This window comes from Poeciliopsis prolifica, unplaced genomic scaffold (assembly GCF_027474105.1).
Source record: "Poeciliopsis prolifica strain line A6 unplaced genomic scaffold, Auburn_PproV2 SCAFFOLD222, whole genome shotgun sequence".
Taxonomy (NCBI): domain Eukaryota; kingdom Metazoa; phylum Chordata; class Actinopteri; order Cyprinodontiformes; family Poeciliidae; genus Poeciliopsis; species Poeciliopsis prolifica.
Genome location: NW_026562597.1, coordinates 89090 through 102615, shown reverse-complemented (window position 1 = coordinate 102615; position 13526 = coordinate 89090). Strand labels below are relative to the sequence as shown.

The 13526-nt window shown below is 37.1% G+C and overlaps 1 protein-coding gene across 1 annotated transcript; it reads right to left on the bottom strand.

Moving 5' to 3' along the window:
- Positions 1 to 3624: 3624 nt before the first annotated feature.
- On the bottom strand, positions 3625 to 12100 carry LOC129357043 (signaling lymphocytic activation molecule-like). Its single transcript, XM_055026564.1, is given in 9 exon segments — positions 3625 to 4137; positions 5511 to 5579; positions 5666 to 5724; positions 5834 to 5952; positions 6896 to 7175; positions 7624 to 7812; positions 7815 to 7899; positions 7901 to 7926; positions 12006 to 12100. Coding segments are annotated over 9 exon segments (978 nt in total). The 5' UTR covers positions 12079 to 12100; the 3' UTR covers positions 3625 to 4059.
- Positions 12101 to 13526: the final 1426 nt, after the last annotated feature.

The following is a 13526-nucleotide window of genomic DNA, read 5'->3' as shown; positions in this document are numbered from 1 at the left end:
AATTTCTAAATTAAATGTATTTGTCTCTGCAAAACTTTGATCAGAAAATATTCTTTGTCAATTGCTTAGAAGTCGGTTTTCCTTTCATTTAAATGAGAAATTCTCTACAAAAAGCCTAAAGAGATTTTTTTTTTACAAAAAGCCAGAAGAGGTTTGAAATCAGTATGAATCCAGTTGAAATCAGAGGCGTAGATTTACAGAATAAAAAAGGTTGGCAGTCTTTCACACTTGCGCTTTAAGAAACCAGCTGGGAGTAAACCTTTTCTGGAACACCTACAGAGGTGTGAAGTGTACAGAACAATGGTGGATAGCATGGTGCTGTGTTGTACTGAACCTGTTGAGTTGAACATAACTTCCGATCAGGAATACAGTATTCCTAATCGGATCCAGTTATGATCTTTCTCTGTCTCCCTTTGTTCATGGGCGACAGAGATACGTTATTGTTTACGATGAGGCACAAGCTAAGGGCGAAAACCGCATGCGAAGACATCAATAAATCACACTGCCATCTAGTGGTCTGGGAAGAATTACAGCTGAGTCAAGGCGCTGCTCTGTTTTCATGATCTGCTGCTTTACTTTCGGCTGAACATCTATCCAGTCTGCAAACTGCTGTATGAGGTTCTAACATAACTTTTCTATACTGGAGGTCATTCTTATTAGTTCAACATTTATTTATTTTTTTTAATAAATGGGTTTTCTGTCTTTTCATTAAATAAATTTGATAATCATCAAAATGAACAGAAGGAAACTTGAAACACATGTATGATCTGATGTTCTGGGGGTAATAAATCTATGAAGTTTTACTCCTTCAAATTTAATTACTGAAAACAAATGTTATTCAATGGATTCTGGCTCAAAGTTTCTGTCTGGACTGGAGAAGCTGCAGTCTCTTTACAATCCGAATGTTTAAATATGTTTTTATATATGAATTTGATCAATCGTAGCAATTCAAGATCTCTGTAAATGTAAAATGTGTGATAAATAACATGTTACCTTAGTTGCAGTTTAATCGAACGTGGCAAGTTTTTTTTTTTAATGAAGCTGTTGATAGAAAAAACTACACTGTTTAACAAGGACTTCTACATATGTTTTACACTGTGTTATGATCTTTTTTTGTTCTTCCAGTTCCAAGATTCGAACCCCCACCCGATTGTGGTTTCGCTTGGGGATTGTTCGCTACTTTGCTGATTGTGATTGTGGTGACTTCACTTTTGCATTTCAGAGGTAGACAAAAACATTCATATTATTCACTTTCTTTGCATGCTTCCTTTGTGACGCTCGTTAAATATGCGGACAAAACTGTTCCAATGGAAGAGGGTGGAAAAAACCTATTGATAATGAAATAATAAATGAGTAATATTTTTAAAAGTAAATATTAAAAGTGATTTTAAGTACATTTCATGCCTGTCTGTGTCTCGGACTGAACTGTGAATTGTAATATCTAGTAACTTTTATTTATGTTCAACCAAACTATAACTTCTGCTTCAGGTTTGGCCAGCCATACATTGACATTGTGTTTACATTTCAGAGAATATAATCAACATGTTCCAGAGGGGAAGAACAAATAGTTTCAATCCATCATCACCCAGAGTCCATGCGGAGAGCGGGATTTCCCAACAATAAAAGTCCTAAATTTGACATGGTTGTTTTAAAAGGAGTATTGTGCTGTTCAACTGTTAAGAAAATAACACCCCCGAGTTTATTTTAATATTTCTTTTTAAAGAAACAGTGGTTGAGATGAACAATATGATAAGCCTTTTACCAGTATCATTGAAGATAGATAGATAGATAGATAGATAGATAGATAGATAGATAGATAGATAGATAGATAGATAGATAGATAGATAGATAGATAGATAGATAGATAGATAGATAGATAGATAGATAGATAGATAGATAGATAGATAGATAGATAGAGACAGACAGACAGACAGACAGACAGACAGACAGACAGACAGAACAAGACAGACAGACAGACAGACAGACAGACAGACAGACAGACACACAGACAGACAGACAGACAGACAGACAGACAGACAGACAGACACAGACAGACAGACAGACAGATAGATAGATAGATAGAATTTTAAAGTTTTCATTTCACATGTCTGGTCTACATCGTGCTTAATTTTTCATGTTTTTTTTTTGCCTTTCTTTTTTATGTTGAGCCTTTTTGAATTGAGATGATGCCGCCACTCAGTAAAATAAAACATTTACCGCACCCAAATGATACAGTATGGACAAATCCCATAGTACTTGAGCCTGGCCTGGCCCAAGGTTGTATGAGCACATAAGCAGTATTTGATGTGGGGCTCCTCTTCCTGGTAATGTCCTGCAGCACTGGCTGTGTTTTAGTGCAGATTTGCTGGAATCTGGCAGAGAGAGCAGAGTTTAATTGGTTGACATATATATATATATATATATATATATATATATATAGAGCTATGACATATATATATATATATATATATATATATATATATATATATATATATATATATATATATATATATATATATATATATATATATATATATATATATATATGCGCACACACACACACACACACAGAGAGCGAGAGAGAGGTTTCTCAAAGGTTTTGCATTGTCATCCAATGGAAACAAGTGATGACCTATGTCCTGTTTATGGCAGAGTCCAAGAATCCCCTGTGAAATTTTTGACTATCACAAAGATTGACTGAGAAATCTTTGTATGTCATCCAATCATCTGCAGATCCAAAGGGGGTGGAGGAATCTAGAAGTTGAAGGAGTTTTTTAGAATTGTTTTTACATTCGTTAATGCTGTTAATGTGAGATGCACCTGTAAAGGCCCTTATAAATTCATAACAAGCAGTCATATTTATTACTGGTTTTTAATATATTTTTTTAATTTTACTATGCCAACATCTGCTTTTTGTAACTTAATGAGAAAATCATCATGGTGCTTATATGTGTGACTGATTTTCAAAGACTGTATGATTCATGACTGTGTCCATGGCTGTTTTGTTTTTTCTAGGTGAATGTCCAACAGTGTTTTGTATTTGTTAAATAAATGTGTTTTTTAATAACTCTGCTTCTTTTTGATGCGACGTAAATACATATTTAAAAGAAAGCAGTCTTGCTAAACATTTAATTTTATTTATTCCAACCAGCCAAGTTGGAAGAAAAAACGACTTCAACTTTTATTCTGAAAACTTGATAGGTTTATGCTTTGATTGACCAAAATGCCAATGATTAGCATCCACTACATATATTATTTATGTCTACCAAACTTGGACAATTGAAACCAGAAATTAAGACACACCACATAAAACCACAAGCTTTCTTTCTTTTTTTTTTTTTTAAATCACTGTCTATAATTAAATTAAACCAAACTTTGTCTCTTTTTTTTTGCCAAATTTCACAATATGTCAGAAAATATGTCAGACTTATTCATGTCTTCAATGTCAAAAATGTAAATACAGAATGATTACTGTCTCTTTAAGGGAACGCCCAGATGGTGAGATCACGGTAACGTTAGAAACCTCTGATTGGTTAGCTGACATGTTCTGGTTTGACACAATGGAAAAGTCAAAGAAATCAGAAAAAAATGTCAATTTTTATTATGGTACAAATGGTTTTTAAAAAAATAAATAAAAAAAAAACATAAAAAGCATATGTACAGCTGGGTGAACGGCAACACAAGTGAACCTCAACAGGACAAACATTTGCATAATATACAATTTTATATAATCTATATATTTACAAGATGTACAAACATATAAGTTACAGGGCCCGGTTGCACATTTAAAAACGGAAAGTTATAAACTTCCCAGCTTTAAAATTAGGAAAAAAAAGAACAGGCAAATTTTAAATGAACGATAAACGTGTGCATTTTGCAAACCGCCCCTAAATTAGGTTTTATCAAATCAAATATTTCTTATTAATTTGCATATCATCCACAGAAATATGTATTATTTGAGAATTTGACTAAGCCTTGCAGCAAAATTAAACACCACTGGGTGTTTTCTGACTTTTTTTTTTTTCCTGAGGTGCACCGAAACGCAAAGGTTCAAACCGTCTAGGAAACCTCCTGGTACGGAGACACCGAAGCCGTCCTCATCCGTTCAATCTGGATCTTGTCGTAGATCGTCTGAGGCTAAGCGATTGGGAGAAAACAAAAAACAAAATTGGTTTTAGGGTTTCTCAGCGGTGGCTTAAGAGAATCTTTTCCTGCAGGTTCCAATGGTTAAACAATTCACGGAGAGTGCTATGAAGGATAATTTGTTCTTCCAGTTCTCAACACACTGAAGAGCACAAACGGAGAACAATTCAGAACTAAGACATCTACAGCAGGATAGTGAATATGTGGTGTTCTGCTGTTTAATTAAAGCATATATAGAGCTGGAAAATATGGCTGACATACACATCACAATATAAGCAATTTATATCAGTCAATATTGGTAATTATTGATTTGTTTTTTTTTTTGTTTGTTTTATATGTCTGAAATGCATCCAAACTGGTGACATGACCTTCACTGCTTTATCCACAATTTCCTCTTGAACTGTTGACTCCATCTTTGCAAATTTATTATTATTATTAAGTAATAAAAAAATAGAGAGAGATGTTAAAGGCTCACATGTGCCTCTGTCTCCCCAGTATGTGTTTTTTAAATATTATTTTAGTGATTGGCGTCATTTGACGGTTCTCCGGTTGGGGGCGCCATACAGCTAGCCGAAGCTTTTACGCACCGGAAGCGTGCGTCCGTTTTGTCAAAGAGAAGAAAAACAAAACAGAAGAAAGAGCGCGAAGGCTTCCAGAAATATGAAAGGGAGACTTCAACTTGGGACGGATGAACCCTGAGTTTTGTCGGGCTGAAGTTTTTGTTGTTTTTGAATTTTTGGAAAGAGCCGACTGGAAGCTAACGGACGGTTGGACTGGGAAGTTCACGCGCCTCCTATTACTAGCCACCGATAAAGTCACATTTGGTGTGTTTTCAGGAAAAAACAGGGGGGAAACTATATATCTAAAGAAAAATAATAACACGAAGGGGAAAAAGCTGTTGAACTGAGAGAGTGACGGAGGAAAGACTCCACGGAACCTCAGCTCGTTGGTGAACTCTGAACCGACGTCAAGCCGGCCGGCAGTGTGTTCTGTTAGGTGCCTGTTTTGTGAATTATTATTTATTTTTTTCCCCATACGGGAAATACGGGCGTAGAGCCTATTTTTGCGGTTGTAACTAGTTAAAGAATTTACATTTGTGAATTATAAAAAAAAAAAGTTGCTAAAAAAATTGTTTACCGGAAGTGAATATGATTTCCTGTCGCTAGATGGAATTTATTTTTACTAAACAACAATCTTTGTTTTTTTTATTTAAATTAGTTGTTTTGCGAGTAAAATAATTACAAAAACCACATATTAAACAAGATGAAATGGGAAGAAATAGTCTGATATTTTGTCGATATCCTCCAGAGGGAGCTGTTGCACCGCCTCACGCCCTTTTGGGCCACCACTGGAGGTCCATCTCTTACCATTTGGTGATCCGGACTGTTCCTGCTTTCGATGGTGTCATACAGAGAGCAGGGTTTATCAGAGGGCGCCTGGAGGCGTTAGGGAGGAAAACACTCAGTTAGGAAACTAAATCAATGTAAACATTTGCTTGTTGTACGGCTCGAGTTGTACTAACGACTTCAGATGAAAAATCCGAGATGTCGGCATAAACTGTGAGTTCGTTTGAATCACTGCCTGCGTAAAGAAAATAAAATGACAGAAATGACTCAGAGGCTGGTAAAAAGTCACAATAATGCGATAAGGGAGAGGGGTGGGGGAAATGGCACATTATAGAGTTTCTTACCGGACCATGTCCTTTTGCAGAGACATACGCTCGCCACTATGACTATAATAATAATGACCAGTAGACCTCCTCCTGCTCCAATGATAATCAAGACTAGGGGTGGTATTCCTGTACGTGACAACAGATTAACAATATGTTAATATTCAAAAGAAGCAAAGGAAAATTTGTACAGCAATGTTTGCCTGGTATACACAGTGCCTTGTATTCACTCTTGTCACATTATAACCGCAAACGTCAGTGTAGTTTAATAGAAAAACATTAAAATCAGGAATACCAGCATCAGAGCAACAGGAAAAAAGATGCAACTAACGGATCTGAAACTCAGGAAGAAGAATATATTAGAAGACAAAACATACTTTGTATTCTCAACAAAACAATTTAAAATAATATATCCTTTTATTCGCCTTTCCATTTTTATGAAGTGTGATGTGTTTGGTCAATTGTATCAAATTATGATTAATATACAGTGAAATTTGTGGTCATAACGTGACAAACTGAAAAAAAAAATCAAAAGGTTTCGATATGTTTTGATTAAGCAATGCATTTTTAGTATGAAGGTGCTAAAAAAATTGTTTTAACCAGATATGACTTCGGTCAAACAAATAATAAAGAAAAACACTTTAACATAATAAAAGAAACAGAAATGTAAAACTTTAGTCAAGAAGGTAGTTAAAAAAATAGGCATGTTATCATCAAAAGATAATTTTGTTTAAGCAAATTATATTGGATCGGTAAATTGGAGTGGAAGTATACCGACTCTTTATAGAACCGGTACAACAATTAAATTATTTACGCGTGGTGACGTTCATCATCTATACATGATAAACCATAAAATATATTTCTAACTCTTCTATGATTTTTGTCTGTATTATCACCAAATAGTCATCATTACTTGAAAGTCATCATTACTTTATGATTCAAAAAATTTTCTTGAGCATTGAAAGAAAATGAATTTCTAGTATCTGCATCTGAGATGTGTTTTGTGGACTTGGACCTTTAATAGAAGAATACAGCCAACAGATTTACAAAGTAAACAGACTTGTTCTCGTTACTTCAAGCCTCTTCTTTCTGAACATACCGTCAATAGAGCTGCATTTCAGTATTTTGGATGCTGACACCTCACTGATAACATTGGAGGCATTGCAGGTGAATGTGGTGTTGCCATCTTGTGGTGTAATCTTGTATTGCAGTCTGGGCCCGTTTCTGGTCTGGGTTCCCACAGTCCAGTTGTAGTTGACGTTGCTGTGATTATTTACTTTGCACTCCAGAAAAACTGAACAAGATCCATCTGATCCAGGCTCAGTGATGTTGGAAAACACAATGGGAGTTGTGGATATGGGCTCTAATATGAGAACAGAGGGAAGAAGTGTAACGAAACAGTAACATTATACTTATGTGTACTTTATTTGCACAATTCACATAGTATTTCCCCCTTTAATCTTAGAAAATTCAGAAAGTGTCATCAAATGATCAATTCCTCATAATTGATGCAACCATAAAATTTGCTTTCTACCAGTAAATCTGGGAGTCTCTCCTGCGATCAATCAGTGTTTGGCCTTAAAGCTCGAGCTCTTTTAGGCTCTGCAGCAGGACAGTAGTGACCCCCATAACATGATGTAAAAATTTGCAGGAGCTCCTTTTTTTATTTTTTTGCATTGATTGTTTTCTAACAAGTATTGTGTTCTTCATTTTGAAAACAGTGTGTTAATCAGTCTGTTCTTTAAGAGTTTTACAAGTTTTCTTTCTTGAAAATGTTTTTGATTGATTGAATTGAAAGACCAGCATCTTACCGTGAACTTGCAGAGTGATGAAGACTGGACGTTGTTGGCCTTTGACCTCTGCGTTGAAAATAAATTGACCAGAATCTTGAAGAGTCAGGCCTCTTATTGTGAAACTAAAGGTTGTGTTATTGAATGTTGATCTGCCTTTAAACGGATTGTTTCCAGTAAGACCTGAACCTTGGATTGCTACTTTCATGCCTCATAGCTCCAATCTGCCCTGGCGATGCCTTCAGCTGGTAAATTTGATGAAAGCTCCACAGAGTCTCCAACTTTTTTATAAATGACTAGTTTTTCCTTCTGAAGCCTCCACATCTGAAACACAAAAATAAGAGCATATTATTATTTAAGCTGAGACATTTAGATGTCCTGATACAGTTTAAGTTTTACACTTTTTAAAAATGTCCATAAACAGTTTCCCGGCCTTTAGAAGACGTATTATTTGCTTAATCAACTATTGGTGCTCAAACTCTTAACAACTGAATTTGTTGAGGAACCACAGATTAAGTGATTTTGGTCAAATCACCTAAAACCAACTGGATTCATGGGACACATGAACGCAACAGTTTGATGGAACAAACACACCAGCAGGTGGCAATAATTCTCTGAAGTTATTGTCTGATTTCTGTGGCACCCCTACAGAGTCAGAGCTTAGAACACTGTTTTATATGAAGTGTTTTTTTTTTACTTTTATATATATATTTTTTAAGGAATTTCAATGCTGGCTTTATGTCAACAGACCACAACATGAAGTTCAGATTTTATTCAAGATTTCAGAAAGTAAAGCTTTGAAAATTGAGCAAAAACTAAACCACATTAATAACTGACAGTTAATCATCTCAAAGCCTTTAAAAACATTATAATTAAAATTTGAAATGATTTGTTCAAGGCTTTTTGTAATTTATTATGGTTTTGTCTCGAATGTCCTTAGATAGAAAGGAGATTTATTGAGTTTGGCTGTAGTTGAGGAAATCAGTTTACAGTATGACTGAGTGCAAACACTTTACTAACCTTTACATCCAGTTTTAAGATGTTTAAGTCATGACATGTAGAATCAGCTCGTGCATTTCCCATCAAAATATAAAGACGACTCAACACATAAATGAGGCAATCAAAATTTACTATTAAAGTAATCATAAAAGTCGCACAACTTAGTTTTTCCGTGAGACACTCCAATTATCAGTGACGCAACAAGATTATTTTTTAAGCTTACTATATATATAACAAAATGCAGATGCTAATTGCATCTTCTTTTTTTTACCGCATTTTTTCACTGGTAAAAACATTGTTCTAAAAATGCTGCGTGTATTAAATATTCAATTTGACTTTGTAAATTAACGTTTTAAAATCGGGCTTCTGTCGTTTTAAAAACTCCTGCTCTTTCTGAAACTCCTCCTTCAGGAAGTCGCCACATCGCCCTTCTGCTAACTCTTTAACGGTCAGAAGTAGCTCGTATGAAGAGCTCAGCAGATGAGTGGCTCCACTGGGTTTTTGCTAATCGCTGCTGGCTAGTCTGTAGGAGCTGAGTGGTGTGTTGGAGGAGGGCGGCTCCGTGAGACGGAAGCTTGGAAAATGCAGCTTCAAGGACGGGCCTTGTTCTCGAAGGCGGAGCTAGGTCCACCCTGACGTTTGCCACAGGAGATTAAGAGATGTTTCTCAAACATGCATGAAAGAATGACAATAAGACTCTGCAGGACTGTTTTTAATGAGGGGAGTAATATTCTAACACGACATAAAGCTCAAAAAGGTTTACTGTACATTAGGCTGCCTCTTTAATAACTAGATGAGCCACTCGTAACAAGAAAGTCTACTTTATTTTCTGTACAGCACATCATTTGTCTAATCAGTATGCACAAAGTACTTCTCCATTTGATAGGATCAAATTTATATCTGTCTGCTCTGTGAATTTTTGGGAACCAGGACTCAGGTCTGTGAACTGCAGGTATGATACTGCATCAACATGAACGTTTATTAAATAAAAATGATAAACTAAAGCGTTACCAGAAAAACCTTTTAGCTGTGGTTTATGTCTGTTTTAAGAACCAGCTTTTTGGCATTAGGTTAGTCTTTTATTTGTTTGCAAAAACCTCTGCAGCTACAAAAAGGAAGTGTAATCAAACACTTAAACACTCCCGAGTTGTTTTCATCACGTAACAGAAGCAGCTACTTGATGTATTGGTGAGTTCCTGTTGTAGGACAGACAGGAAAATGTCTTAGTGAAGTGGTCAAGCTTTTTATAACGTGCATCATCAGATACAGAATAATTCAAGCTGCCGACACTGACAAGCATTTTAAAACCTCAGACAAACAGGACTTCACTTAACATGTGTCATGTCTCAAAAAATTAAGAAAAAAACAATCAAACAGAAAAGACAATATTACTATCCATCGGAACGGCTTCGTCAGAATCTTAGATTGACATCTCCAAGTAAGAAGGAAATATTGAAAGATGAAACTATTTGAATTACTTTGCTGAAGTTGGAAAGTTGGAGGTTTTTATTTCATCCCCAACATGCAAAATCCAATATATCTACCTTTCATGTAAATTTCTAAGTCCAAAGTAAACAGTGTATTTGCATTTCATCTGAACCTTTTTAGTGAACATACAAGTTAAGTGCTTGAAAACATGCAAAAACAAGTTAACAGACGTTATTCACTTGTATTGCTAACCAATAGTTGACCTGGTGATTTAACATATTAATTAGCTAATCCTTCTTGTTTTTATACTTTTCTATACTTTTAAATGGGCTTGAACTCTCGAAGTCCGACCTCAGACATTGTTAGCAACATCCACAGTTTGTTTCTGGTTCATCGTTGCCTGCTTTATTTTATACACGGAGATCCTCAACAGATCTTAAAGTTCTTGAACAAGCCGTGGACCGGGCTTCTGATGCTTAGTGGCTCCACAGCACTGCTGATTCAATAGCCTGGCAAACATCCGTGCTAATGTTGTTTCCAAGTACCACCTGTGAGACCCGAACCTCAGTCTGAGCACCATGCTTTGGACGAACCTCTCTTTGTAGCCAGTGGAAAAACCTTTAGCACTATTGCAGCCATAAAGAGTGTCTCATAGCTGCAAGCCAGTTTCTTTCATCTTTGGCAATGAGCTCCATCTCTTCGCCATCCCCTTGATCTTTAGCTACATTCAAAGATGATCAAAATTAAATCAGAACTCAGCTGGGGTGGCGTAGTGTCGAAAACCCTCAGATCAGCAGTCACACCCATAATTGTTGTGACCATTTTCTTTATCGGTCTGTAATATTAAGAGTGGTACAGAGAGTGAGATTTCAAATGGATTTTCACAAATCCTAGTAAATAAATATAAATATATTAAATATATTGCATTAAATAGTCCCAAAAAGTCAAATTAAGTCTATCCAAGAACATTTATCAAATTGTCAAGTGAATTAAATTTAGTCTGATGCTTCATTCAGTTACTTGTAATTTTTGTTTTTTCTTTCACCCAGAGCTCCATTCTCACTTTTTTGTCAACGAGGGAAAGTTTTCAGTGAAGACTAGAGAAAGAAACCCGGATGCGTCAAAGTTTGATCATTACGGCCAACTTTGCATCATTTCCCTGGAAAACGGAGGCAAACCACAATCTGTGCCCTCAGTGGAAAGGTTCAAGTGAAAGCCCATATCCGTGTCGTTACTTTCAGGCAGCGTCGCTGCTTTAGGTGGAGAACTCGCAGGAAATGTCACGGTTGCTCTTGCTCTCGTTTCTGTCTCACACTTTTATTTAGACGCGCACGATAAAGAAAACGGTCGACGACTGCGGCGCAACAGACAGTCAGCAGCCATAGCTCTGAAGTGCGACCTGTCAGAGCGACTGGTGTTTCGCTGTGACCTACAATTTGTGGAACAAAGCAGGAAGTGACAAAAAGAGAAAGGGTGATCTGTCTCCAAGTAGCAAAAGTTTCCATGCATGTTTAGCAGGAAATCTGTCAACACAGCAACACAGAAACATGCAAAACCAGACTCTTAATATTCAACCGCAAGATGGCCAAAGGTTATAGCTGCCGTCTCAGACAAGGAGGATAAATTCAGATCACCACAGATCTTGGTGAGAACATTAATTTTCAAGGGGATGGTCCAATTCCCAAATTATTACGCAACTTCAGCTTCGGCTTCAAAAGTGGACAGGAGTTAATATTCTAGCAAAACTTTCTTAATGACAACATCTTCTATTTGGAAAATCACAAACAAAACACTACGAGGAAAGAATAAAATTAAAAAACACTGAAGAAACGACACAGCCTTTTACAAGGAGGTGTGCAAATATCCCGCTCCAAGGAACCGAATCTAATTCTCTGTCAAAAGTCACAACAGTAGAAAAGCGGGAGGTCGGTCACCGTCAGTGTCAGTAAACACAAAGGGCAGACCAGGTCACATACCGTGGCGGGAGACCCCGAGAAGCAGCGCGGCCGTGTACACCAGGAGGCAGCTCAGGCAGCGACCACCAACCATCTCTGTGGGGAGCGGAGCAGAGTCTGTTTCCTCTTCTGCTCACTGCACAATGAGCAGTCAGCCAAAGTTAAGAAAAAAAAAACAGAAGGAGGGAGGGGTGGAGGAAGCTTCTGTAAACGTAGAGCAATGAAGCAGGTTGAGCTTGCAGAGAAATAGGGTACCTGCTACTTTAAAGTTATAAAGATTGGCTCTTCTCAATGCGGTTTTTGTTTTTACTATTTTGTTCACTGTAAAGCTCCGTGCAAAGTTTGAATTTGATTACCTCCAAGTGAAAATTTCATCTATTGAGAAACACAAGCGGAGCTGATCATCCACTACAATAAATGCTACTGAGCTGTTGACATCACTCTAGAGAAAACATCTCAGTCAGATCCTATTATCTCCCATAAAGTAAATTATTATTATTTGAAGGCAGACTTGCTGTTCTACCTGCATGCTGATTCATGCAGCCAAAGGTCACAAACTGATGGGCGGATGTTCTCCTTCCTGTTTTATTTTTATAAGCAAAATTTTAGTAGTTCTCATATGATATGATGAGCACTGCACTATAACTACATGTGTTGTAGTAAAGTGCAGCAAAGAAGGCAGCCACAGACATTAGACTTCCTGTACGATGCTTTTTTTTTTTTTTTTTTTTACTAAAAAGCTGTTGTTTTTTTGTTGTTGTTTTTTTTACAGCATATATAATATTCCACACAGCTTCCAAAAAGTCCCACTTTTGTCCCATCAGTTGACAAAATGGTTTATGGGCTAATGTGTCGGGGTTTCAGGTCCTGTTTGGGTGGGCGGTGGGTTCCAGCCTTCGTGACTCTCAGACGGAGGCCGTTTCTATGCTGAAACATGATCAGAGAGACAGCTGGGGTCGGCGGCGCTTCAGACGTTTTCTCTGAATTATTTTGCACCCTCTTGCATGAGTCTCCATTGCACTCTTGGAGTGATTGTCAGCCTCTCCCGAGAAGATTCCTTCCAGGTATTTCCTGTTTGTGGCTAATGGTTCCTCATTGGGGTTTTGGTAGAGTGCCGAAGCTACAGAAAGGGGCGTCCATTGTTAAGATCAGGAAGTGGTGTGTCGTTGTCAGACTCCAACCTGTTTCATCACCATGAAGAGCCTAAACACTAATTTCAGGGCTTTGAAATCAACCCTGTATTGAATTGTGAAGCAAAGCCAGCCTCGATGTCATGTACTGACGTAACGACAGCATTTCTTTTGACTCTCTTCATTCGAAAGTGCAAAGACATGAAATTAGGTAAAGAGAGAGAGGGAATACATGTGGCAAAGTTCACTAGACCGGGAATTGAACCTGCGACAGCGGAATCGAGGACTAAGACCTCCTTATGTGGGCGGTGAGTAACCTCTGTGCAATCACAGCCTGTTTGGCCTGCAAGCAATGAAGCGAAGACTGATCTAGATCCGTTATCCATCTTGATAAAGGCAGGAATTAGTCTGT